Here is a 20,072-nt window from a genome sequence, read left to right as displayed (position 1 = left end):
TTGTGGAAATGCCGCTTTCTTTGCTTCTAGTGAATTGTGTGCATCCAAATCCCTCACTAAATAGCAGTAGAAGAGAAGCTTTTATCTGGAACTCTCCTGCACCCAGGGCTGTGTCTCACAGGGAGTGCTTGGAAATGTGTTTGGAAATGACAGCGCTACTTCTGTGACCAATTGCCTGAGACATCTTGATGCTGTCATCCTCAGAAAATAAACATTTGAGACACGGAGGAATCCTTCCTTTTCCCTTCTCCCACACCCTGAGTATGCTTGCAGCCATGAACAGCTAGAGGTTTAGAGCTCTTTAGCTGTGAAAGCCAAGTTTGGGCATTAATCTGATTTCTTATCAAAGGCAAACATGGATTTCTGTTCTGTAGCATCCAAATGTGCTGCACAGCCTGCTCAGGGCCCCCAGCTGGTGGCACTGTCTCACACTGGGAGTCACTGACTTTCATCATCTAAGGACTGCATGTCAATTACCCTTCAGCATCCTCAGCTGCTGGAAATCCTGACTCCTCACCTCTCATTTTCTGAGCAGTGGAATACGCAGTGAAGCACTGGCATGTGAAGAGAACCCCAATGTGGAAAAAGGCAGCATAAAAATCTGTGGTTTAAAACAACCCAACAAACAGCATCGATATTTTAATTTTTAAAATCCCAATTAAGGTGATTAATGAGAATGACAGGGAAAAATATACCCTTCCAGTGCCAGCACACGTCCTAATCCCATGTGTCATCAACTAGTTTGTTTCTTTGCTGGAAATTATAAGCATTAAAATCCTCACATATGCTAAGAAAAAGAAATAAATTGTAAGCTTCCTTTCTTATTTTAGTATTTCATAGAATCATAGAATGTCCTGAGCTGTAGGGGACCCCCAAGAACCATCCAAGTCCAGCTCCTGTCCCTGCCCAGACCCCCCAACAGTCCCACTCTGTGCATCCCTTGGAGCATTGTCCAAACCCTCCTGGAGCTCTGGCAGCCTTGGGGCTTTGCCCATTCCCTGGGGAGCCTGGGCAGTGCCCAGCACCCTCTGGGGAAGAACCTTTTCCTAATATCTAACCTAAACTGTGGTGTTGTGAGGGCCTCAGGACGAGGTGAGAGATGAGAATTTGACTCCATGTTCTCAGAAGGCTGATTTATTTTATTATATTAAAAGAAAATGCTATACTACCACTATACTAAACTATAGAGGAAAGATACAGACAGAATGGTAAAAAGAATGAATAATAAAAACCCCTGACTGACCAGAGTCCCAACACAGCTGGCTGTGATTGGTCATTAAGTCAACACAATTCACATGGAACCAATCAAAGATGCACTTGTTGGTAAGCAGCCTCCAGACCACATTCCAAGCAATCAGATAATTATTGTTTTCATTTCTTTTCTGAGGCTTCTTAGCTTCTCAGGAGAAAAATCCTGGGCAAAGAAGGTTTTTCAGAAAATATCATGGTGGCACTAAACCTCCCCTGAGCCAGCTGCAGCTGTTCCCTGAGGCCTGTCACTGGTCACCAGAAGGATTTCCCTGATTCATTCTTAAATCTTGTTTATGGTCTTAGAACTTGGCAAAACTAGCTAAAGGCAAACTTTATTTTGGAATTAGCAAACTGAGGCAGGAATTAAAATACATGATTGTGCAGAATTCAGGCTCTAGATTCACTACTGTTGTGGCTGTTAATTTCTGAAAAGGCAGAGAAGAAAGAGTGCGTGGTCACTGGAAATGTAAAAGTGAACCAGAGGCTTTAAAAATAGGTGCATGTCCAAACATTTCATTTTTAGAGTTATCTCCTCACAAAGTTTGTGATCCACAACACTTAAGCTCAACATTTTGCTTGTTGAGTTTTTTGTTTACTGTTAAAAAATATGTTGCTTAATGATCAAGGAATGTCATAGTTCAGATCGGGAAGGCTTATGATACTGAAAAGAAAATGGGTAGAAAGGAGTGAGAAATGTTTTTGTTACTGCTTGTGTTTTCCAGCCAGTGCTTTGTTATCTTAGAGAGATTTACTCTGGTCCCTATAATATCTTAAACCCAGTACTTTTCTGCATTTTTCCTTGAATTCAGGTCAAGATAAGCAGCATTTCTAATGGGCCTTGTGAGTTCTGACACTCACTCCTCCTCTCTGCATGTGATAGGAGATACCTGAGTATTACACAAACAGGGGAGTTGTGTTTCTTGGTTATTTCTGCTGGCACCTTTCAGTCTCAAAGCCCTTTGTGTCAGTCAGTGTCCAGACATCAGGGAACACTACCCCAATTACAATGGCAGGGATGGCAGATATAGATTCTAAAAGAAAATGTGTCAAAATTACCTTGGGTAAGGAGGGTTATTTATTACCTTTATTTCATTCTGTATCTGGACTGAAAAAACCTCCTGGGCTGAAGAACTGCTTCTCTGCTCTGTTGTGTCATTATGTGACACAGCATCTATTTCAGAACCTGCACCAGCAGCTTTCAGAACTGTGCTGGAAGGCCATTTCTCTTAGTCCTGATGAGATTTATCACCGACGGTTTTACCCTCAGCTACTCTTACATCAGCATTGTCCTTCAACGTAGGCAGTTCCCTTCCAGCACCACTCCCACTTGCTTTTATCACCTTGAAATGTTGGTAGATCCCATTCACATTGTTTATTAAATAACCCAGTAATCTCAGTGTTGTTGAACTCCTGTGCATCTTCTGCATCATCTCCAAAGTGACTGGATCTTTAACAGGGGTCACATCATGTTGTATTTTCTTATTTCTAAAGAATTTTCTCTGATAACTCTGAAGACTGTGTTGTGCTCTTATGTTTGTGTGAAATATTATTCCTGACTAACCAGAGGGTTCCACAAATACTTTGTCCCGACCTTAGAAGAGAATTTGTGTAACAGCAAAAATTCTGAATGAATTTGGGCTGTACTTCTGTATACATTCACATTTCAATTCTTAAGGAACACATCATCAATTGTAGGTTTTCTTTCTTCATTTAGTCTTCCTTGGGCAGACATCTGACCTAACCTCTCTCAGATTTTACCCAGATCAGTTCTCTCCTGAATTTCCACTTCCACCAGAACCTTCAAATCAGATCTGAAATTTTGTTCTGTGTTAAAGGCACAGTTTTAAAATTTCTCCTTGTGAGAAGTGGAGGTAGTCAGAGCAGTCATCTGTCTTTGAGCACCTTAGGTCCTGCTGATCATGGGAAAGTTCTACCCTTTCATTCCCTCAGGGGAATGTGAATGTGTGGCTGCCAATGGAAAGTGAAATGACCAGTGGGACATCCCTTGGGATTGTGCCTCCCTTGATCATCTGCTCCTGAAATTATCACTTGCCACAATCTAGCCTGGGGCATTAATGTTTCAAAAGTAGTCTTGTCTTTTAAGGAAATGAAAAAGGAAAAACACAAGGGGTTCAAGTCATCACAGCAAGTAAGGAAATCAGTTTTATCCCTTATATGAAAGCAAGCAATATAAGAAAAAGTTTGAGTGACCAACTTCTTCCATATCTTATAGAAATTCTCTATAATCTTATTGGCTAAGCCTCTGAAGGCAGTGAAGACTGCACAGGTGCTTGTTTTAGGTAAAACTTGCATATTGCCAATGTAGATAATTCAGAAATGCCAATTGCCTTTGAGTCAGGAATGAAATTATGGCAATTACTGTAATTTTTGGAGAGGTATCAGATGACAAGTGCACTAAGACTGTAGGTAATGTGACTTTGGCCTTGTGTTGAAGAGTTAATGTGGTTGCTTGATTCTTGCTCTGTTCTTTCTTTGCATTTGCAATGGCTTGGGGAGCCTGAACTGATTTTTAAGTCAGCATTGCTTTAGGCCAGTAGTTGACAAAGTGACAAGCAGGACTTCTTTCCAGCCAGAACTGGGTTTAGTTCTAGGTGAGCTGGTTTAGTCCACTGTATAATTGCATTACATTTTCAAAAGGCTCTTGTCAAGGAATAAAACAGAAATATCCACAGTAGAATCAAAGGCAAAATGGATGTCCTTTATTTTTATATCACCTTTTTTATATCTTCTTCATGTAACTGATCCCAGCTAAGAACTGACACCTGAAGAAGTGAAGAGGATCCTGAATTCTTTGGAGCTAGAGATCAGGACCATCTGTTCTCCAAATTCAGGCTTTAAGAGGCTCTCAGAGTACTGGTTTTGTATTTTTAATTGAAGATTTCCTTAAATTTTAAGTTTTGCTGGGCTAAATAATTCTTCCCACAGACCTACTTTCTCTACCCCAAAAACCTCTCTTGGGTGACTTTTGGAGATTATGTCTTTAGAAAGAGAAATCTGTGCTTGAAAATATCCAGAATCATTTAACTTCCAGACCACTGATTTTCCAGCCTTAATATAACAAATTTTCTATTTTTACAAGTCCACATTTATTTGTGTGTTGAAAATCCATCCTGTGCTGATTAATTAGTCTCTCTGCCCATTTGATCTCCTCGCACCTAAAATCAGTTCTACTCCAATTCGGTGAATGTTCACCCTAAGTTTTGAATTTTGAGGGTGGAGAGATACTCCCTTTTCAAAAAGAAGATTGATAGCAGAGAAAATAACATGAAATTTGTTGACCTGAATGTCTTTAGCAGCACTGAACTGTGATTTATATATTAATGATTCCTATTATATCATGTGTTGGTAATTTCTAGATGTTGGAAAGATAAGATGGTGTTTTCAGGGTTGCATACAGTTCTGACTGAAACCATTATTTTCATTATAATTTTTTAAAATCATTATTAAATATTTATATATAAAAATAAATATTATAATTATTTTAAGTATAATTTAAATATTGTGTGTCTATTTCATGTACCTAGCAAATTTAATCATTCTTTGGGAAACTATTTTCTCCAAGAATGTCATTGAAGTGAATGAAAACATACAAATCATCATTCCACACCAGCCTTGTACTGGGTTGTCTACCTCAGTGTCTCATTGCCAGCTGCAGGTATGTGGGAAAGACTTCTAAGAATTTTCTTTTTCCTCTGGCAATTTATGTCTTGAAACCTCTGAGAAAAAAGTGATGTCTCATGTTTAATAATTCTGCATGGATTGTTATTTCATGGCCTTTTTTTGTTGGCTTTTTGAACACATGTGAGTAAGTACCACAGAGATTTTCTCAGTTTAATGATTATTTTGTTTGCTTTGGACCCTGTGACTTTGATGCGAGGTTCCTGTGTCAGCAGGCATTTTGGACACTTGCTATCTCTTCATTTTCTCCACTACACTCAGGACTTTATAAGGCAGCAATTTCTGTTTTCAAGGCTTAATAATCACAGTCTGTTCTTATCTCCTCCTTTTGGAGCTTTCTGATTCTCTCTAAATACTTCTCCATCTCTGTTATCCCTCTTTTGAAAAGGGAGGATCAGCATGGTGAATGATGCCAGAGAAGAATGCCACATGAAGTTACTAAAGAATAATGGTGTTCTCTGGTTAGATCTCTGCTCTTTCCTCATTAGCTCCCACCATTTGGTGCATTTTGTTCACCTCCACTGTGCACTGATCTGATATTTTCATAGGACTCTCCTCAGTGAGTCCCAAGATCCATTTCTGAGTAGCAATTGTCAGCTCTCAGTCTATCATTTATGTGGAAAATTGATGCTGTTCTCCATATGTATCAATTTAGATTTATCTGCACTGGCTTTCCTTGGCTGTTCTACTGCCCAGTCACTCAGTCTTTTATGACCCTTCTGCAGTTCTTTATTGTAACCCCTGTCTTTAAATCCCTGAATAATTTAGGAGATCTGCAGACAATCATCCCATCCTTCCCCCTCTTCCCAAGGTGTTCAGGAACCAACCAGCATGGATCCCTGCTGGAACCTGCTGTGGAAACCAGTTGGTTTCATGTGTTCTCTCCTTTGCTAAATCCAGATTACACAGCTGTAATTAGCCTGAAGAACAGAAAACACAAAGTAATTTCTGATAAGAGGTAAATTCTTACTGTGGCCATGATGTCATTCATGTGGATTTTCAGAGCTGTTCTGGTGCTGAATATCTTATCCTTTGACAGGAGTAGACCAATGTCACTGTCATGTTTTCTGAAAAATCCTTTTGCCAGGATTTCTTCTCCTGGGAAGCTGAGAAGTCTCGGGGAAAAATTATCTTGTTTACTTCTCCTGTGTTTTGCTGCTTTGGAATGTGGTTGGAGATTGTTTATCCAACATGTGAATTGTTTTAATCTAATGACCAATCACAGTCAGCTGTGTTGGCACTCTGGAAGGAGTCACAAGTTTTTCATTACTATCTTGTTAAGCCTTCTGTAAAGTGTCTTTTCTCTATTCTTTACTATAGTTTTAGTATAGCATAATATAATATAACATAACATAACATAATATAATCCTTCTAAGAACATGGAGTCAGATTCATCAATTCCTCCTTCGTGCTGAGTACCCTGAAAATACCACAGACTTCAAATATAACCTTTTTTCTTCCCATCTTAGTCTATTTAGCTTTTCAAAGTCAGTAATTTTTGCCACTGAAATACAGAGATTTAATATTTTAAAATGCAGAGATTTATAAAGGACTGCCCATCAAGATCCTTGGTATCTTGGTACAGAATATAGATAATTTCAAGTAATATTCTGTATGGTTTTGTTTACTGTGAGACTATTTTGGCATTAATTTCTTCTGAGTTCAGTGGTCCTCAGCTGTGTGAGTCTGAACTGCATCAGAGCTGTGTGAGTGAGCAGGCATTTCATGGATAGGAAGGCCAGAAACAGAATTTACCTGCACTTACAGACCAGATAGACCATGAGATGGAAGTCAAAGCATGAGTAATGTGTATTTATCCTCAGATATCTTAGTTTCTGCCTTAGTTATTACCTTTTTGGCCATTTTTAGGTTTTAAATTCACTTCAGTCAGGCCTTTCTGAAGAATTTGAGACAGCAATCCAATGGCATACATGAAGGAAAAATCACAATTCCTGGTCAGACATGGATAAAAATAAGATATGTGTTCAGTGAGGATATCGAAATAAATAAGAATGATAGGAAATGTAAAAATCTGAATGATGGTTTACAGTTACACTGTGTGAAAGGAGTTGCTGAAAAACATGGAACAATGGATTTCAGCTGATAAAATTAAGGAGATTTTTTGGTCAAGCCTTGGAAGTTTTTGTATTTGAAACCTCTTCTTTAAAAAAATCCAGGCCTGATGTAGAAAATATAGTGATGGTAGTAGACTACATCGCTTGGGGAAATAATCCTGCAGGTAATTTTCCTCATTCCTAAAAAATTGCACCTCATTTATAACCTGAATTCACCTGGCTTTCCCCTCTAACTATTGGATCGCATTACAAATTTTTAGACTTCCAGACTTTTTTTTAATCATCAGTTAATTCCATTTTTCATAGGCCTAGACCTTAACCAAAATGAACCAAACCTGAATTTCTGTCAGAGCTATTAGCTGATTAAAGTCTGATTTACACAACAATTAAAGGCTTTTGACACTGCTGGTGCTCTGAATTCCCCATCCTGTTGGGGTCACTGGTGGCTCTGTGCCTGGTCAGTTCTGCAATTCTTCCCAGCACTTCCAGTGCTCTTACTTTTTCATTTTTAATGTTTTAAGCAAGGTTTTCATTCACATAGAGCAGCAGAACCTGATGTTTCTAGAATATCATGCTGACCAGCATGTGTTTAACATAGAATTCAGAAATAGGCAAAGCTGCCTCCTTTCCTTTAAACCCTTTCCCTACAAACATTTCTGGTGTGTAAGCTGTGCTGGATTGGGCGCCTGTGTGCAGATCACAGGCTGAGAAATAAACCTGAATCTCTGGAACTGCTGTGTATGGAGCCTGGAAAAAAATGGGAGAATTCCCATCCTGGCCACAGCCTTAAACTGGAATGAAATGTGTGTTGGTTGTGGCTTCTGTGCACAAGGCCCTCAGTGAACACCTGCATCTCAGCCTGGCAGAGCTGCAGCAGCCTTTGCAGATTTTCACCTGCAGAACACTGGTTTGGAAGCTGGGGTATTTAAAGCAGCTGGCAGAGCACCATCTGTGCTAGCAGCCTGTTCACTACTGCACATCTGCAGGGCCTTCAGCTGAGTCAATCCTGCATCATCATCCTTGAGGCCCCATTGGCATAATCTGGTGCCTTGGACTTCTGACTTCTGCTTTAATGCTTTTCCCAACTCCTTCATGTGTCACCTCAAGCCAGCATCTTCAAATATCACTCCCTATCACCCTATATATTAAAATACAGATTAAATAAATTAAATTTCTTAGTATAATTATACCCAGTTTACTTTTCACTCAATGATTTCCACATTTTATCTACTCATAAGTCTATTTATTACTTTAAATCAGTGACCTCATCCTATGGATATTTACTTTCTATTAGTTTTTGAAGTAAATTTGCTTTTTTCTTGATACGTTAGGAAAATTATTTTTAGAGTTAAAATACACAGTTACAGAACTGTTTGCCATTGATGTGTTTTAGAGCTTCTCACAATATTTTAAATTATGAGCTTTATGTTAGAAATGTGGAGTATTTCTGTGTGTTGCAATTGGAAAGTGATTGGAAATGGGTGTTGTTCTGTTACACACCCCATTTAATGGTGAGCAGGAGGAGTGTAAAGGAACGAGCATAAAGATGTGAAAAACGCCAATCACTTGTTTTTAAAATTTCAAAAGTTTAATAGTAATAAAATGGTTATAAAAAATAGTAATACAATTAGAGTAATAATAATTTGGGCAATTTGGATTAGGACAATATGAGACAATAAAAACACAGAGTTACAGACAGTCTGGGTACCTTTTTCTGGGCAGCCCAAGCCCGAAAAAGGACACCCGTTAACAGAGGATTAACCCTTAGAAGCAACAGCCTGTTGCATATTCATACACCTCATACATGATGCATAAATTCCATTCAAACACAGGATTCTGTCTGGTCATCGTCAACTTCTTCCTCTGAATTCTAACAGCGTCTTCGAGGTGGGAAGAAGTTCATTTCTTCTGATAATGGAGCAATAAATTCTCTTTCTCTGAAAGATTCAGGTGTCCTGTGGCTGCTATCTCGCTGCGAGTCCTTTATTTAAAACAAGTACCCTACATAGCATAGTTTCTATTTTAACATTTCTTATAACCTAAAACCGATTCTAGTAGTGTGTTAACTGATCTTTAACACACTACTTAAGAGAATTAATGCAGCATTACTTTCTAACACAACACATACAATATTCATGTTAATATTTGCCAAAAGCCAATCATAAAACAGGCATTTTTCACCAAGCCATGTTTTCCAAGCCAGCCGTGCGAGCTGGAGCAGCACCTGCGGGGCTGCCTGTGGCAGATGGCCGAGGCAGGTGGGCCGTGCTCGGCACAGGGAGGTGCCCGGGCCGCTCCAGGTGTGACATCATTGCATTCTGCTCGCAAACGTGCGCCGCTTTTCTAGAATCCATCCAAACGCATGTGCTGACATCACTCCCTGTGTGCCCATCGCCTCCGGGTTTAGAAGCACCTCCCGAGAGCGCAGCGCGGGTGTTTTACATGACTGAGTTTCAGCCACAGACGGGCTGGGCTGTGTGTGGCTCCCCGGGCGCATCCCCCCAGCCTGGCCCCGCTCCGGTGGCCATTGGCAGGGTTGGGATGCCCTGCCCCACCCACACCGTGGCTGTTTCATCATTCCCAAGCAGGCTGCATGTACGAGCGATTCCATCGGCTGGGATGCCGATTTCTCCCCGCGAGGGAGCCTGAAAGGATGCGGCTGATGTGCTTCTGATGGAACAGCCAGAGCCCAGCAGCGAGCTGGCGGAGGGTGGGAGCCGTCCGTCCGTCCGTGCTCACCATTGGTTTCTTATTACGGCATTCTCCCCCTGAGAGGCTGCCGGTGCCCAGGCACCCCCTCCTCCTCCTGTTTCTCCTCCTCCTGCTGCTCCCAGCCCCCCTTTCCCACCCGTTCGTGGCTGATGCTGAGCTGTCGGAGCGGGATTGCAATGAGCTCATCCTTTTCTCTGTGCAGCCTCACAACTGCCCGGGCTCTGCTGCCCTTCCCGGCTCCCGCACACCCGCACTGAGCCCCCGCCGCTCGCCCTTGCTCTACTCCCAGCCCAGCTGCTCCGTCCGTGCTCGTTCCCTGCCATTTTCCTGCTTTTTATGTGCATTTTTAGATCCATGGTTTCTCTGGTTTGTTTTTCAAATCTCCTTCGGACTCTGGCTGAGCCAGCACGGTGGATCATATTTTTCCTTGATTCTTAGCAAAGATGCTTTTCTCCTCCTGAGAGGCTAAGGGGCGTTGCTGGAGCAGCCATCCAAACCCATTCCAGAGACTGGAGGCTGGCTCTCCTCATCTTGCACTTTTGGAAATTGCCGTTCATAAAGCCTGTTCTTCTCACTCTGGATTCTTACTACTTGCTGCTCATGGAAGAAGGGGTACCTTGCAAAAGCCCGGCTCCCAAGCTCACCCCACCTGCCAAGAAGTCCCAGGACATGCACGACGAGAGGAGCAAGCTGGTGAATGAATACGCGTGTCGGGTGCTGGAACTTCTGGGCATGGGGCATCGCCTCTTTGTGCCTCGGCTGCTTGCGGTGAGATCACCTTTTCGTGAAATGAATTCCTTGGGAATTGGCCATTCCCCCTCCCAACCCTGCCTCTGCCCCCAGGAGGGATGAGAGGGCTCTTGTTTTTTCCTCTCAGCTCTTCATAATCCATCTCTTAAGCACTGAGTCCTCCTCTCTGATGTTAGCTCAGCAAGGCTGGACTCTAGTCCTGCTAATGGGGACCAGTGCCACTCCTTAACTAGCTTGAAGGATCATCAGCCAGGGCTGAATCATAAAAAACCATGTTTCCTAAATCCCTGAGTGCTTTTGTTCTCAGTAATGATTCCAGATAAGCAGTGTGCCCAGTCACCTTCTAGGTACTGACGCCAAGTGCATTAATGGTCAGCATTTCAGACTTTATACTTTTCACATCATAGGTTGGCTTTTAAAACTCATCATTTAAATCAGGCTGTGGTGATGCATTTTGGTTTTCATCTGTTTCTGTGTTTGGTTTTGGAAAGACAGTTGACAGTATGTAAAAAAGTTGAAAATGCCTGTGTAGAATGATCTGGGAAATAAATTGTTAAGGGTGTTTTCATCCATCATGGCAAATGCTGTCTGTGTGGGGGGTGCCTGCAGTTGGTGTGCCATGCTATGGCACAGAGAACACGCTTTTATCATTTCTGCTGCTGTACAAAGCAGCCTCAAGCCTATAGAAGAGTGGCAAATCTGGGAGTCAGTGCCTAGACCTGGCTATGTCTGCTCAGGGTGCTGTAACCACGCCTGGCTGCAGCTCTGTCCCTGGCCTGGCACACCAGAATGGCATTTCTGTGTGATCCATGGGAACACAGTCCTTTCCTGCTCCCCCTCATTTCCTATGGTGCCTTTCCTTTATCCCCACACCCATATTGTGGTGACCTGTCCATTTTTTTCATCCTGCTGAACCCATCTTGGTGCTGCTCAGGATCCACAGGAATCCATGTGCTCTGTGTGTTACAACCTGTTCAGTCGTACAGACAGCGTGGGCGCTTGGAACACTGTGTCCCTGCTCTGGGAGGTACCAAATAAAAATAAAAAATTCACATTGCTACAGTGCAGCTGGATCTGGGGATTTACAGTCACTTGTAGAATTGTGTCTAGTCCCTGATGATGCATGGTTTGAGCTGCTGGGTGTGTTATCATTATTCCAGTTATCTCCCAGTGTACAAAAACACTCATCCTGCTGATGGTTTCTTGGGCAAGGGCTGCCAAATCACCCTGAATTGTGCTGTGATGAGCTCTAAGGAAAGCAGAGACAAAACCACCCAGCTGTTTTTCACCTGACTTAACCAGGCTTTGTATCTGGCCCATGGAAACACCAGGCAATTTCACATCCCTTATCTTCAGGCAGTTTGGCTTTGCTGAGTGGCATAGTATTGTTTATTAAAAGGAAATAAAGAGTGTGAAAAGGTAAAAGAACACAAATAGTGCTTTGTGTCATGAGAGAGACTTGACTTGCAGAGTCAATGTGATTCCCTGTCAGGCTTTTTTAGTCAAATGTGCCTGTCCTGACAACAGGCCTTTTGACACACACCCTTCTCAGAAAGGAGAGACTGTGTTCTGATAATATGTTAAAAATGAGACATTCTAAGGACCAGGAATTTGTACTTTAATCAGTACTGAAGATCCTTCAAAACATCAGTGTTTCATAAAATTAAACACTTCTTTTCTTTTTTTTTTTAATATGCATAGCTTCTCTCTCTGCTGCAGTTTTGGGAATAAATGCCTGGGTTGGGTAGGGCATGTGTTGTTGCAGTGTTATGTGATAAATACAATCTATAACCTCGATGCCAGTCTTAGAAAAATTCTGATCACCTCCTACCTGAGCACACTTGTGGGCAGTAGAACAGCACCAGTTCTGGGGGTTTGCTCCCTTTGGAATGACCCAGAGTGGGTGAATCCAGGAGATTTTCTTACCCACCTGCATCAGTTCTGTGTGTGGCAGAATGAACTTTGCCATGTCAGTTCGGAGCTGCATAGAAAGGCAGGGCTGAAGAGGGATTCACTGAGTGTGCACAAGATCAGTGCTGTGGTTGTGGATCCCAGCTCTCCACTCACAAACCTTGAGGTGTTGTTTGTTTTTTTTTCCACAGCATTTTTGTACCAATGTGTTAACAGCATGGATTTAATTTAGGAAAATAAGTGTTTGATAATGTAGCATAAAAGATGCCAGCAAAGGAGTTTGGTGTATTGCCCTAGAAGTGTGTTCTGATGTTACTGCAGCAGCAGCTCTGTCCACCAAACTTGCCCAGGCCTGGAGCCCGAGTTTATCCAGCACAGAAGGTCAGGAGTCTTCTTACACTTCCTCTGTGAAATGTAAATTTCACTGGGCAGCTCTCAGCTCTGTGGCTCCTGTCAAGGGGCAGCACAGAGCAAAGTCCTGCAGCATGCAGCACTGCATTCTGGGTCAGCAATAAATAGCTTGTGTACCTTGGTTTTACTGATTTTTTCTCTGGTTATGGCACAGAGAACATGCTTTTATCTATCTGTGTATCTTCTTTAAGAAGTTAAAACCAGAAAGTTTTTTTAAGAAGTTAAAATCTCTGTGTTATAGGCATTAAATAACAAAAGATACTTATATATTATATATATTATATCTATATATTATTATTTATATCTATATAATATATAGATATTATAATATCATATTGTATATAATCTATGCTATATATACTTATGTAAATAAATATTGTATGTATATACATATATTTATGTATATACATATATGTATATACATTTATAAATTTTATGTACATAGAGATATGTATGTATTTTATATATAAACATAAATATAATATTTGTGTATAGGTATACAAACATATATATGTATGAATATATCTATTCATAAATTTCATGTTTATATATGTAAATACTGTAAAATTGGAGGATACTTACAAATATTTTGAGTGTGCCAGAAGCAAATTTAATAGTAAAGCATGGCCAGGTTCTTTCAGTCTTCAACTTCTTGGCCTCATTTCTGACACACATTCAATAAAGTGTAAAACAGGTGGTTTATGCTCACTGACATTCTACAGTAATCTAAACAGATACCAAAAATTCCATGGAAATAAGGAATTTTTATCTGTTTTTATGAAGGAGGAAGAACTAAGTTAAGGATGTGCAGTGTTGTTCATCCAAAATTTCTTTTACTATGTTGGTTCCCAGGAGGGAATAGAAGTTTTGATAGAGTCAGTAATAAATGAAGCTGCAGGATTAATAATTGAAGGCAGAGAAATTAAATTAAAGAAAAAGATCTAAGGCTTTTCCCTTTGTCTTAATCACAGTTTCTTAAATATTTTGGGGAAAGTAGTAGTAACATTATTTACTAAAAAAAAATGATTAGCATCATTTAAGGCTTTCAAGTTCTGTTCTTGCTTTTTGAACATTTGCTCTTTTTCCAAACTTTACCTTTAGATTTGAAAGCTTTGCTAATACTTTTGGGAAAGGGCTTTTCCTAATTTTCAACTCATTAATTTAAGATAATTTTATGACTGTATTGAAATACTTAAGTGATATGGGAAGAACATTTGAGAACATACTTAGTCAAACCCTAGAATGCAAAAAGAGTCTTGGTGTCATAATTCTGACTCTCTTTATTTGCTTGGGTTTAAAAATGTATTTTAATCAAAAATATGTTTATTTTAAAATAACATATATAATAATAAAAACTTTCCCGAAGTTCCCAAATGCACAAAAATGCAATGCACCTGCCAAACTTTAATGATTAACTCATTAAACTTACAGATTGTTTAGTAAGAGAAATCAGCTGTTTAGAAATCAGCTGTTGATGAGTTTCAGGAGTTGAGTGACTTCAACCAAGGATTTACAAATCTCTGCCTTTCAAACAGCTGCCAGAAGTTTCCAGAGGAATCTTTATAATTTATTGATTGAAGTCATAAAATGTCAAGAAATGTGAGTCCTGGGGTGCCAAAATTTCTTTTTTTCACTTTTTTTCTTGGGATTTTAATAGTTTTCTTGTGAAACTAGTATTTTGATGAACAGATGATTTTAAGGAAATGAAAATATTTTCAGTGAAGTGAAAGGAACTGGCATGCCTGAGCTCTATCACTCATTTAACCAACTTGTACAATTTGATGGTTTGCAGTTTTCATAATTATAATATTAGTTCAGCAAACTCTGTTAGAGAAGTTCTTATTTCCATGATCTTATGGGATTTTATTTGACTACAGATTTTTCAGCATGGAGAACTTGAAGTTGTCAATAGTTACAGTTTAATAAATGTAATTTGTTGAGGACTGTTAAAAATAGTACTATGACAATGATTCAAGCAGAGGCCTGGGAAAACTAAATCTGATTTGAAATGTTTTACATAGAATTTCTGTAAAGGAAGGGGAGAGGATTGGATGTGCAGGAGCATCCCAAGAAGGCAAATTGTCAGTGTAATTGGGAAGTCTGTTTTAATTGGGTAGTGATGGCAGATAGCAACATGGCTGAGAACAAAGGAACAGAGATGAGCTGGGTGTCAAAATAGAATTTTTGGGACAGTAGTAAAAATTTCTTCACTGGAGGGGTGCTCAGGTATTGTAACAGGTTGCCTGGGGAAGTGATGAAGGAATTCCAAAGATGTGCACATGTGGCACTTAGGAGCATGGTTTAGCAGTGGACTTGGCAGTTCTGGGTAAATGCTTGGGCTTGATGATCTTAGAGGGCTTTTCCAACCTTAACAATTCTATGATCCCGTGAAACCTTTACTGCTTTTCCACCACTGTTATCCACTGAACTTCCCTGGAAGCTCTTGGGTTCCAGCATGGGTTTGGCAGAGCAACCAGCTGCTCCCACCACACTCAACAGCTTCCAACAACCAACCTAGTGATCTGGCTTTAAGTGTGGCAGGAGCATTGACAGCCTCAGGAAGACTCATCCAAGGTAAGTGTGATGTTGGCCATGGTGGATCTAATTCATCCCATGCCAACTGCCCCAGCTTTCTGTCAACACTTCAGCCTGATCAGATTGGGCCTCAGCCAAGTTGTGCAGCTGCCAACGATTGTGGACAGGATCAGATGGGATGGTTTGTAAAGCTGAAGCACTTGGGGGTGCTGATGGTTTGCTTCTCATCAATACCCCCAAGGCAGCTTTTCCTGGGTCCTTGCAGTGATGACCCAGCAGCTTCTTCAGCAGTGTACGACAGGAAGATCAAACAGATCTTGGGTGAACTCAATAAGGAAAGAAAAGAACGGAGCTGGACATGGACTGGAAAAGGACCTGGAGTGACAGGACAAGGGAGAATGGCTTCAAACTGCCAGAGGACTGGGTTAGATTAGATATTGGGAAGAAATTCTTCCCTGTGAGGGTGGGAGGCCCTCTGCAGAGGTTGCCCAGAGAATCTGTGGCTGCCCCACCTGTGGAAATGTCCAAGGCCAGGTTGGATGGGGCTTGGAGCAGCTTGGAATGGTGGAAGGTGTCCCTGTAATGGCAGGGGGTTGCAATGAGGTGTCCTTTAAGGTCCCTTTCAGCCCAAGCCACTGTGGGATTCTCTGGATTCAAGTTGGATAACAACACAGTTAAGAATCAAACTTTGAACAGATGTGTGTGTAATGTACCCACTGTGTGTAATGAGGCAAAAAATGACACTGGGTGTTTGTTCCTCATGAAAAAGCAGAGGATGCCCACATGGAAATGTTGGCATACATGGAAATAGTGGTGGTGGTGGTACATGAGCAATTAATTCAGCAATTAACCAAAATTAACCTTAACCAAAAGTGCCTGTGTTGCTGCTGAGGTATTTGCGGTTACACACATTACATGGTGTAGATCTCCACCATATGAGTACCTATGTTGACAGAATTTTGTTTACTTTTTCTGGGCTAAAACCCTTGAAATTCACATTTTTGAGATGATGTCCTGAATGTCTTGTCAAGATCTTCAGTTTCTGTGACTCATTTAAAGGAACTATCCCAAGGCTTGGGATTTGTACCTTCTGAACTCTTGGTGCAGGTCTCAGTAACCTGGAGGGTGAACACATTTGTCCCTGTGAATCACATGGCTCTGTCAGGGACTGAAGTGGATTCATGGTGAATGTGTAACATCTTTTGACCTTTTAGACTTCATAGCACTGAGAGGTCCAGGAGCATGGCAGATGTAGAAATAAACGTGTAGAATGTTTTCTGGCACGGTGTTCTTTGAGAAATTGTGTCACAGACTTCAGCACATTGACTTGCTGATGCTTTATATAAATCATGGGCTTCTGCTTTTCATGTCTGTGACTATACATACATTAAATATATGTACTTTGTCTTTTTAAGGCAGTACCATGAGAATCAGTAATGGACTAATGCACAAGCTTTCCATGAAATATAGGAATTTCTCCTAGGTTTTGGTTGTTTGCTTGTTTGTTTTGTTTTTTTCTCTTCACTGACATCTTGACAGGCTGAGCCAGAATCCCTTTCTTACCTGGCAGGTATAGAAGAATAAAATCCATTCCCATGTTGCAGTCCTCCATGGTGCCCTGCCTAGGATTCCCTGGATGGGCTTTTGCCTCTGTTTTATGAAGCAGAGTTAAAAGAGCTGATTTCAAGGACGATGACTTAGAGCTAATGTGAATATTGGTGGTCTGGAATGCATCCAGTAAATGACAAATCAAGTAGAAGAGCGTGACTGCATGTTCCCAGGGTTTACTGTAGTTCCCTGTGTTTAATTGCAGACCTCCAAAGAGGACCTTCTCCAGGCTGATTTTGAAGGAGCTTTAAAATTCTTCAGGGTTCAGTTGCCCAAGAGGTACAGAGCTGAGGAGAACGCCCGGAGACTCATGGAACAAGCTTGCAATATTAAGGTAAGGATGGACTTCATTGCTTCTCATTCAGCCAGGAGTTTCTACAGGAAGAGTAAAATGCAACGTTAAGAATGGCAGTAGCATGTGGAAAGTAAAGAAATTGAATCACCGCTTTATTGCTGTTATATATGTTTGTATAATTACTCACACACCTCCTGTCTTTAAAGAAAGTGAATCTGTGACCTTTTCTCTTTTTGTCTACTTGGGTACAAACTAATAATTAAAACAGAGAAATGGTGCATCATCAACAATTATCAAAATTCACTAATTCCTTATTTGTTTTATAAACAGTCACTGCAGTAAACCAATTAATCACTGTATGATAATCATGCAAACAAAGCTCAGATATGATTTGTTTTGCTCAGAAGCTGTTAATCTGATGAGTGCTGTGTATAATACACTTGAATTGAGGTAGAAATGAGTTTTTTTGTATATCAAGCTTACCAAGACAGAATATGTTTTTATATTCTACCTTACCCAAGATTCTGCTGTCAGAAGTCAGGATACTCTGAACTTACTGACTACAAGTAGTGGACTTGAACAAAATTAGAGAAGCATAACTGTAAGCTGTTGAGGGTGGAAACCTGTTCAAAATGGCTGCAGAGGTTCATAAAGTGGTCATTTGGAAGGTCCTAGATTTTTTTTTTAATTGAAATATGTATTGCTATGGAGGGGTTTAATGTTTGATCATGGAGAAAAAGTGTTTTAGTAATTTCTTGGAATGTGAGCTCTGATGGGAAGTGCATGTTTGGTGTGGCAAGTGATGCACAGAGAACTTCCCACTAGGAAGAATGTTCCTGCAACACTCTGCCTCTTTTTATCTCTCTCAATATATTTGTTAATTTCCCTTGTGCTGCTTTGTTTCATCATTTATTAAGCAAGGGCTTTTTCCCTTCTGGTTAAAACACTGATCTTGTGAAAAAATAGGCCTTGCCATCTGAATACTTATTCCAGCCAAGGAAAAGAAGATCTGTACAAATGTTTTAGTAAAATTGTACTTGAATTTCAACTCTGCTGCTGAAAGAGACTATTTGTGAGTACAAGGCTGCAGTTTGATGTTTAGTATTTCCTCTGCTTGGTTGTTGAAAATGAGTAATTGAAGGACTTAACAAGTACAGGAGAATTATCTTTATGCCACTTACTCAGTGTGTATTTTCTGATGGGAGATAGAAGTCTTCATGGTACCTGTTGGAAGAACTATTTGTCAATTTTCTCATGCCTTTCTCCTTTTCTTGTGCAATACATTGTGTGTCACATGGTGTAATTTGTCATTAGTTTTTCATTTAGTACTGGATGTGTGTGTATGTGATGTGCTTTATTGAGGAAATGTTTTGAAATGCACCTGACGCAGATGTTCAGGGTTCAGCACCTGGGGCCAGCTGTGGGAAGAGTGTGACATTCTAAACTGTTAGTTGACAGGAAGGGGTAGGGTTTGACAGATTTAATTCACTGCATACACAGGATTTCATACACTGGATTCTGGTTAAGAGAAAAGCTCAGGTGAGTGTAGCAAACATGGAGTCAAGTCACCCCTGTGTGTTAGAGAAGTGTGTGGGGATTAGTAGGAATTACTGAAAAGGAGGGAGAATTTAGAGCCAAGATTTTGGGCTGTCAGGGGTGGGAAAAAGAGGGAGGTTGAAGTCACCTCCTGCTGTGTCAGTAACTGCTGCTTTGGTGTGATAAGAGTTGGGCTCTGCTGACTCCCTGGGTATACAACTCATCCTGTAAGGGGCTTCAGGAACTCAATGTGAGGAACTCAGCACAAGACCATGTTGGAGGGAGGGTGAAACTTAAATTAAATGAGTTTGTGTCCCCAGACTTGCACCCTTGCCACAGGTGCCACTCATCCCCATGGTCACTGGAGCATCTCTCTGGCCATGGTCTCTGGTGTGGGCTGAGGATGTGGAGCAGTGGCTTTGGAGTCCTCAGTGTGTCTCAGGATCCTCTTAACTGCTGACAGTAAATTGGCTTTTGGACATGTTTTTTTGTACTGTCTAGGAAGGACAGGAACATGTTGCCTGTGAAAAATGCCAATCACTTGTTTTTAAAATTTCAAAAGTTTAATAGTAATAAAATGGTTATTAAAATAGTAATACAATTAGAGTAATAATAATTTGGGCAATTTGGATTAGGACAATATGAGACAATAAAAACACAGAGTTACAGACAGTCTGGGTACCTTTTTCTGGGCAGCACAAGCCCGAAAAAGGACACCCGTTAACAGAGGATTAACCCTTAGAAGCAACAGCCTGTTGCATATTCATACACCTCATACATGATGCATAAATTCCATTCAAACACAGGATTCTGTCTGGGCAGTGTCAGCTTCTTCCTCTGAATCCTAACAGTGCCTTCAAGGTGGGAAAGAAGTTCATTTCTTCTGATAATGGAGCAATAAATTATTTCTCTGAAAGATTCAGGTGTCCTGTGGCTGCTATCTCGCTGTGAGTCCTTTCTTTAAAAAAGTATCCTACACAGCATAGTTTCTATTTTTTTTTATAACCTAAAACTACATTTAACACACTACTTAAGAAAATGAATACAGCATCACTTTCTAACACAACACATATAATGTTCATTTTAATATTTGCGAAAAGCCAATCATAAAATACACAATTTTCACATTGCCCTTGTGGTTCTGGAGTCTCTATCTGTGAAGACACCCAAAACACAGATTGCCCTGAGTGAGCTGCTGTAGGTCACTCTCCTTTAAAGGGTAGTTTAGACAAGACGTCCTCCAGAGATCACTTCCAACCTAAACTGATCCATGATTCTATAATTAGACA

At 40.6% G+C, this 20,072-nt stretch overlaps 1 protein-coding gene across 4 annotated transcripts in view; it reads left to right on the top strand.

The window, feature by feature from the left end:
• The window catches only part of RABGAP1L (RAB GTPase activating protein 1 like), a 225,455-nt gene that overhangs the window by 155,343 nt on the left and 50,040 nt on the right, over positions 1–20,072 (top strand). For 3 of the 4 annotated variants that reach the window (XM_054286067.1, XM_054286068.1, XM_054286069.1), the window contains exon 19: positions 17,158–17,286. In XM_054286067.1, coding sequence (XP_054142042.1) covers positions 17,158–17,286 — 129 coding nt within the window. Of the gene's footprint in view, positions 1–9,878; positions 10,506–17,157; positions 17,287–20,072 lie in introns of those variants that run through there. The other variant, XM_054286071.1, reaches the window with a different exon arrangement.

This window comes from Melozone crissalis, unplaced genomic scaffold (genome assembly GCF_028551555.1).
Source record: "Melozone crissalis strain CALT ecotype California unplaced genomic scaffold, PUWL_Pcris_2 ptg000045l_1, whole genome shotgun sequence".
Classification (NCBI taxonomy): Eukaryota; Metazoa; Chordata; class Aves; order Passeriformes; family Passerellidae; genus Melozone; species Melozone crissalis.
The sequence above is the reverse complement of the archived record's forward strand: the minus strand, read 5'-3'. Positions and strand labels throughout refer to the sequence as shown.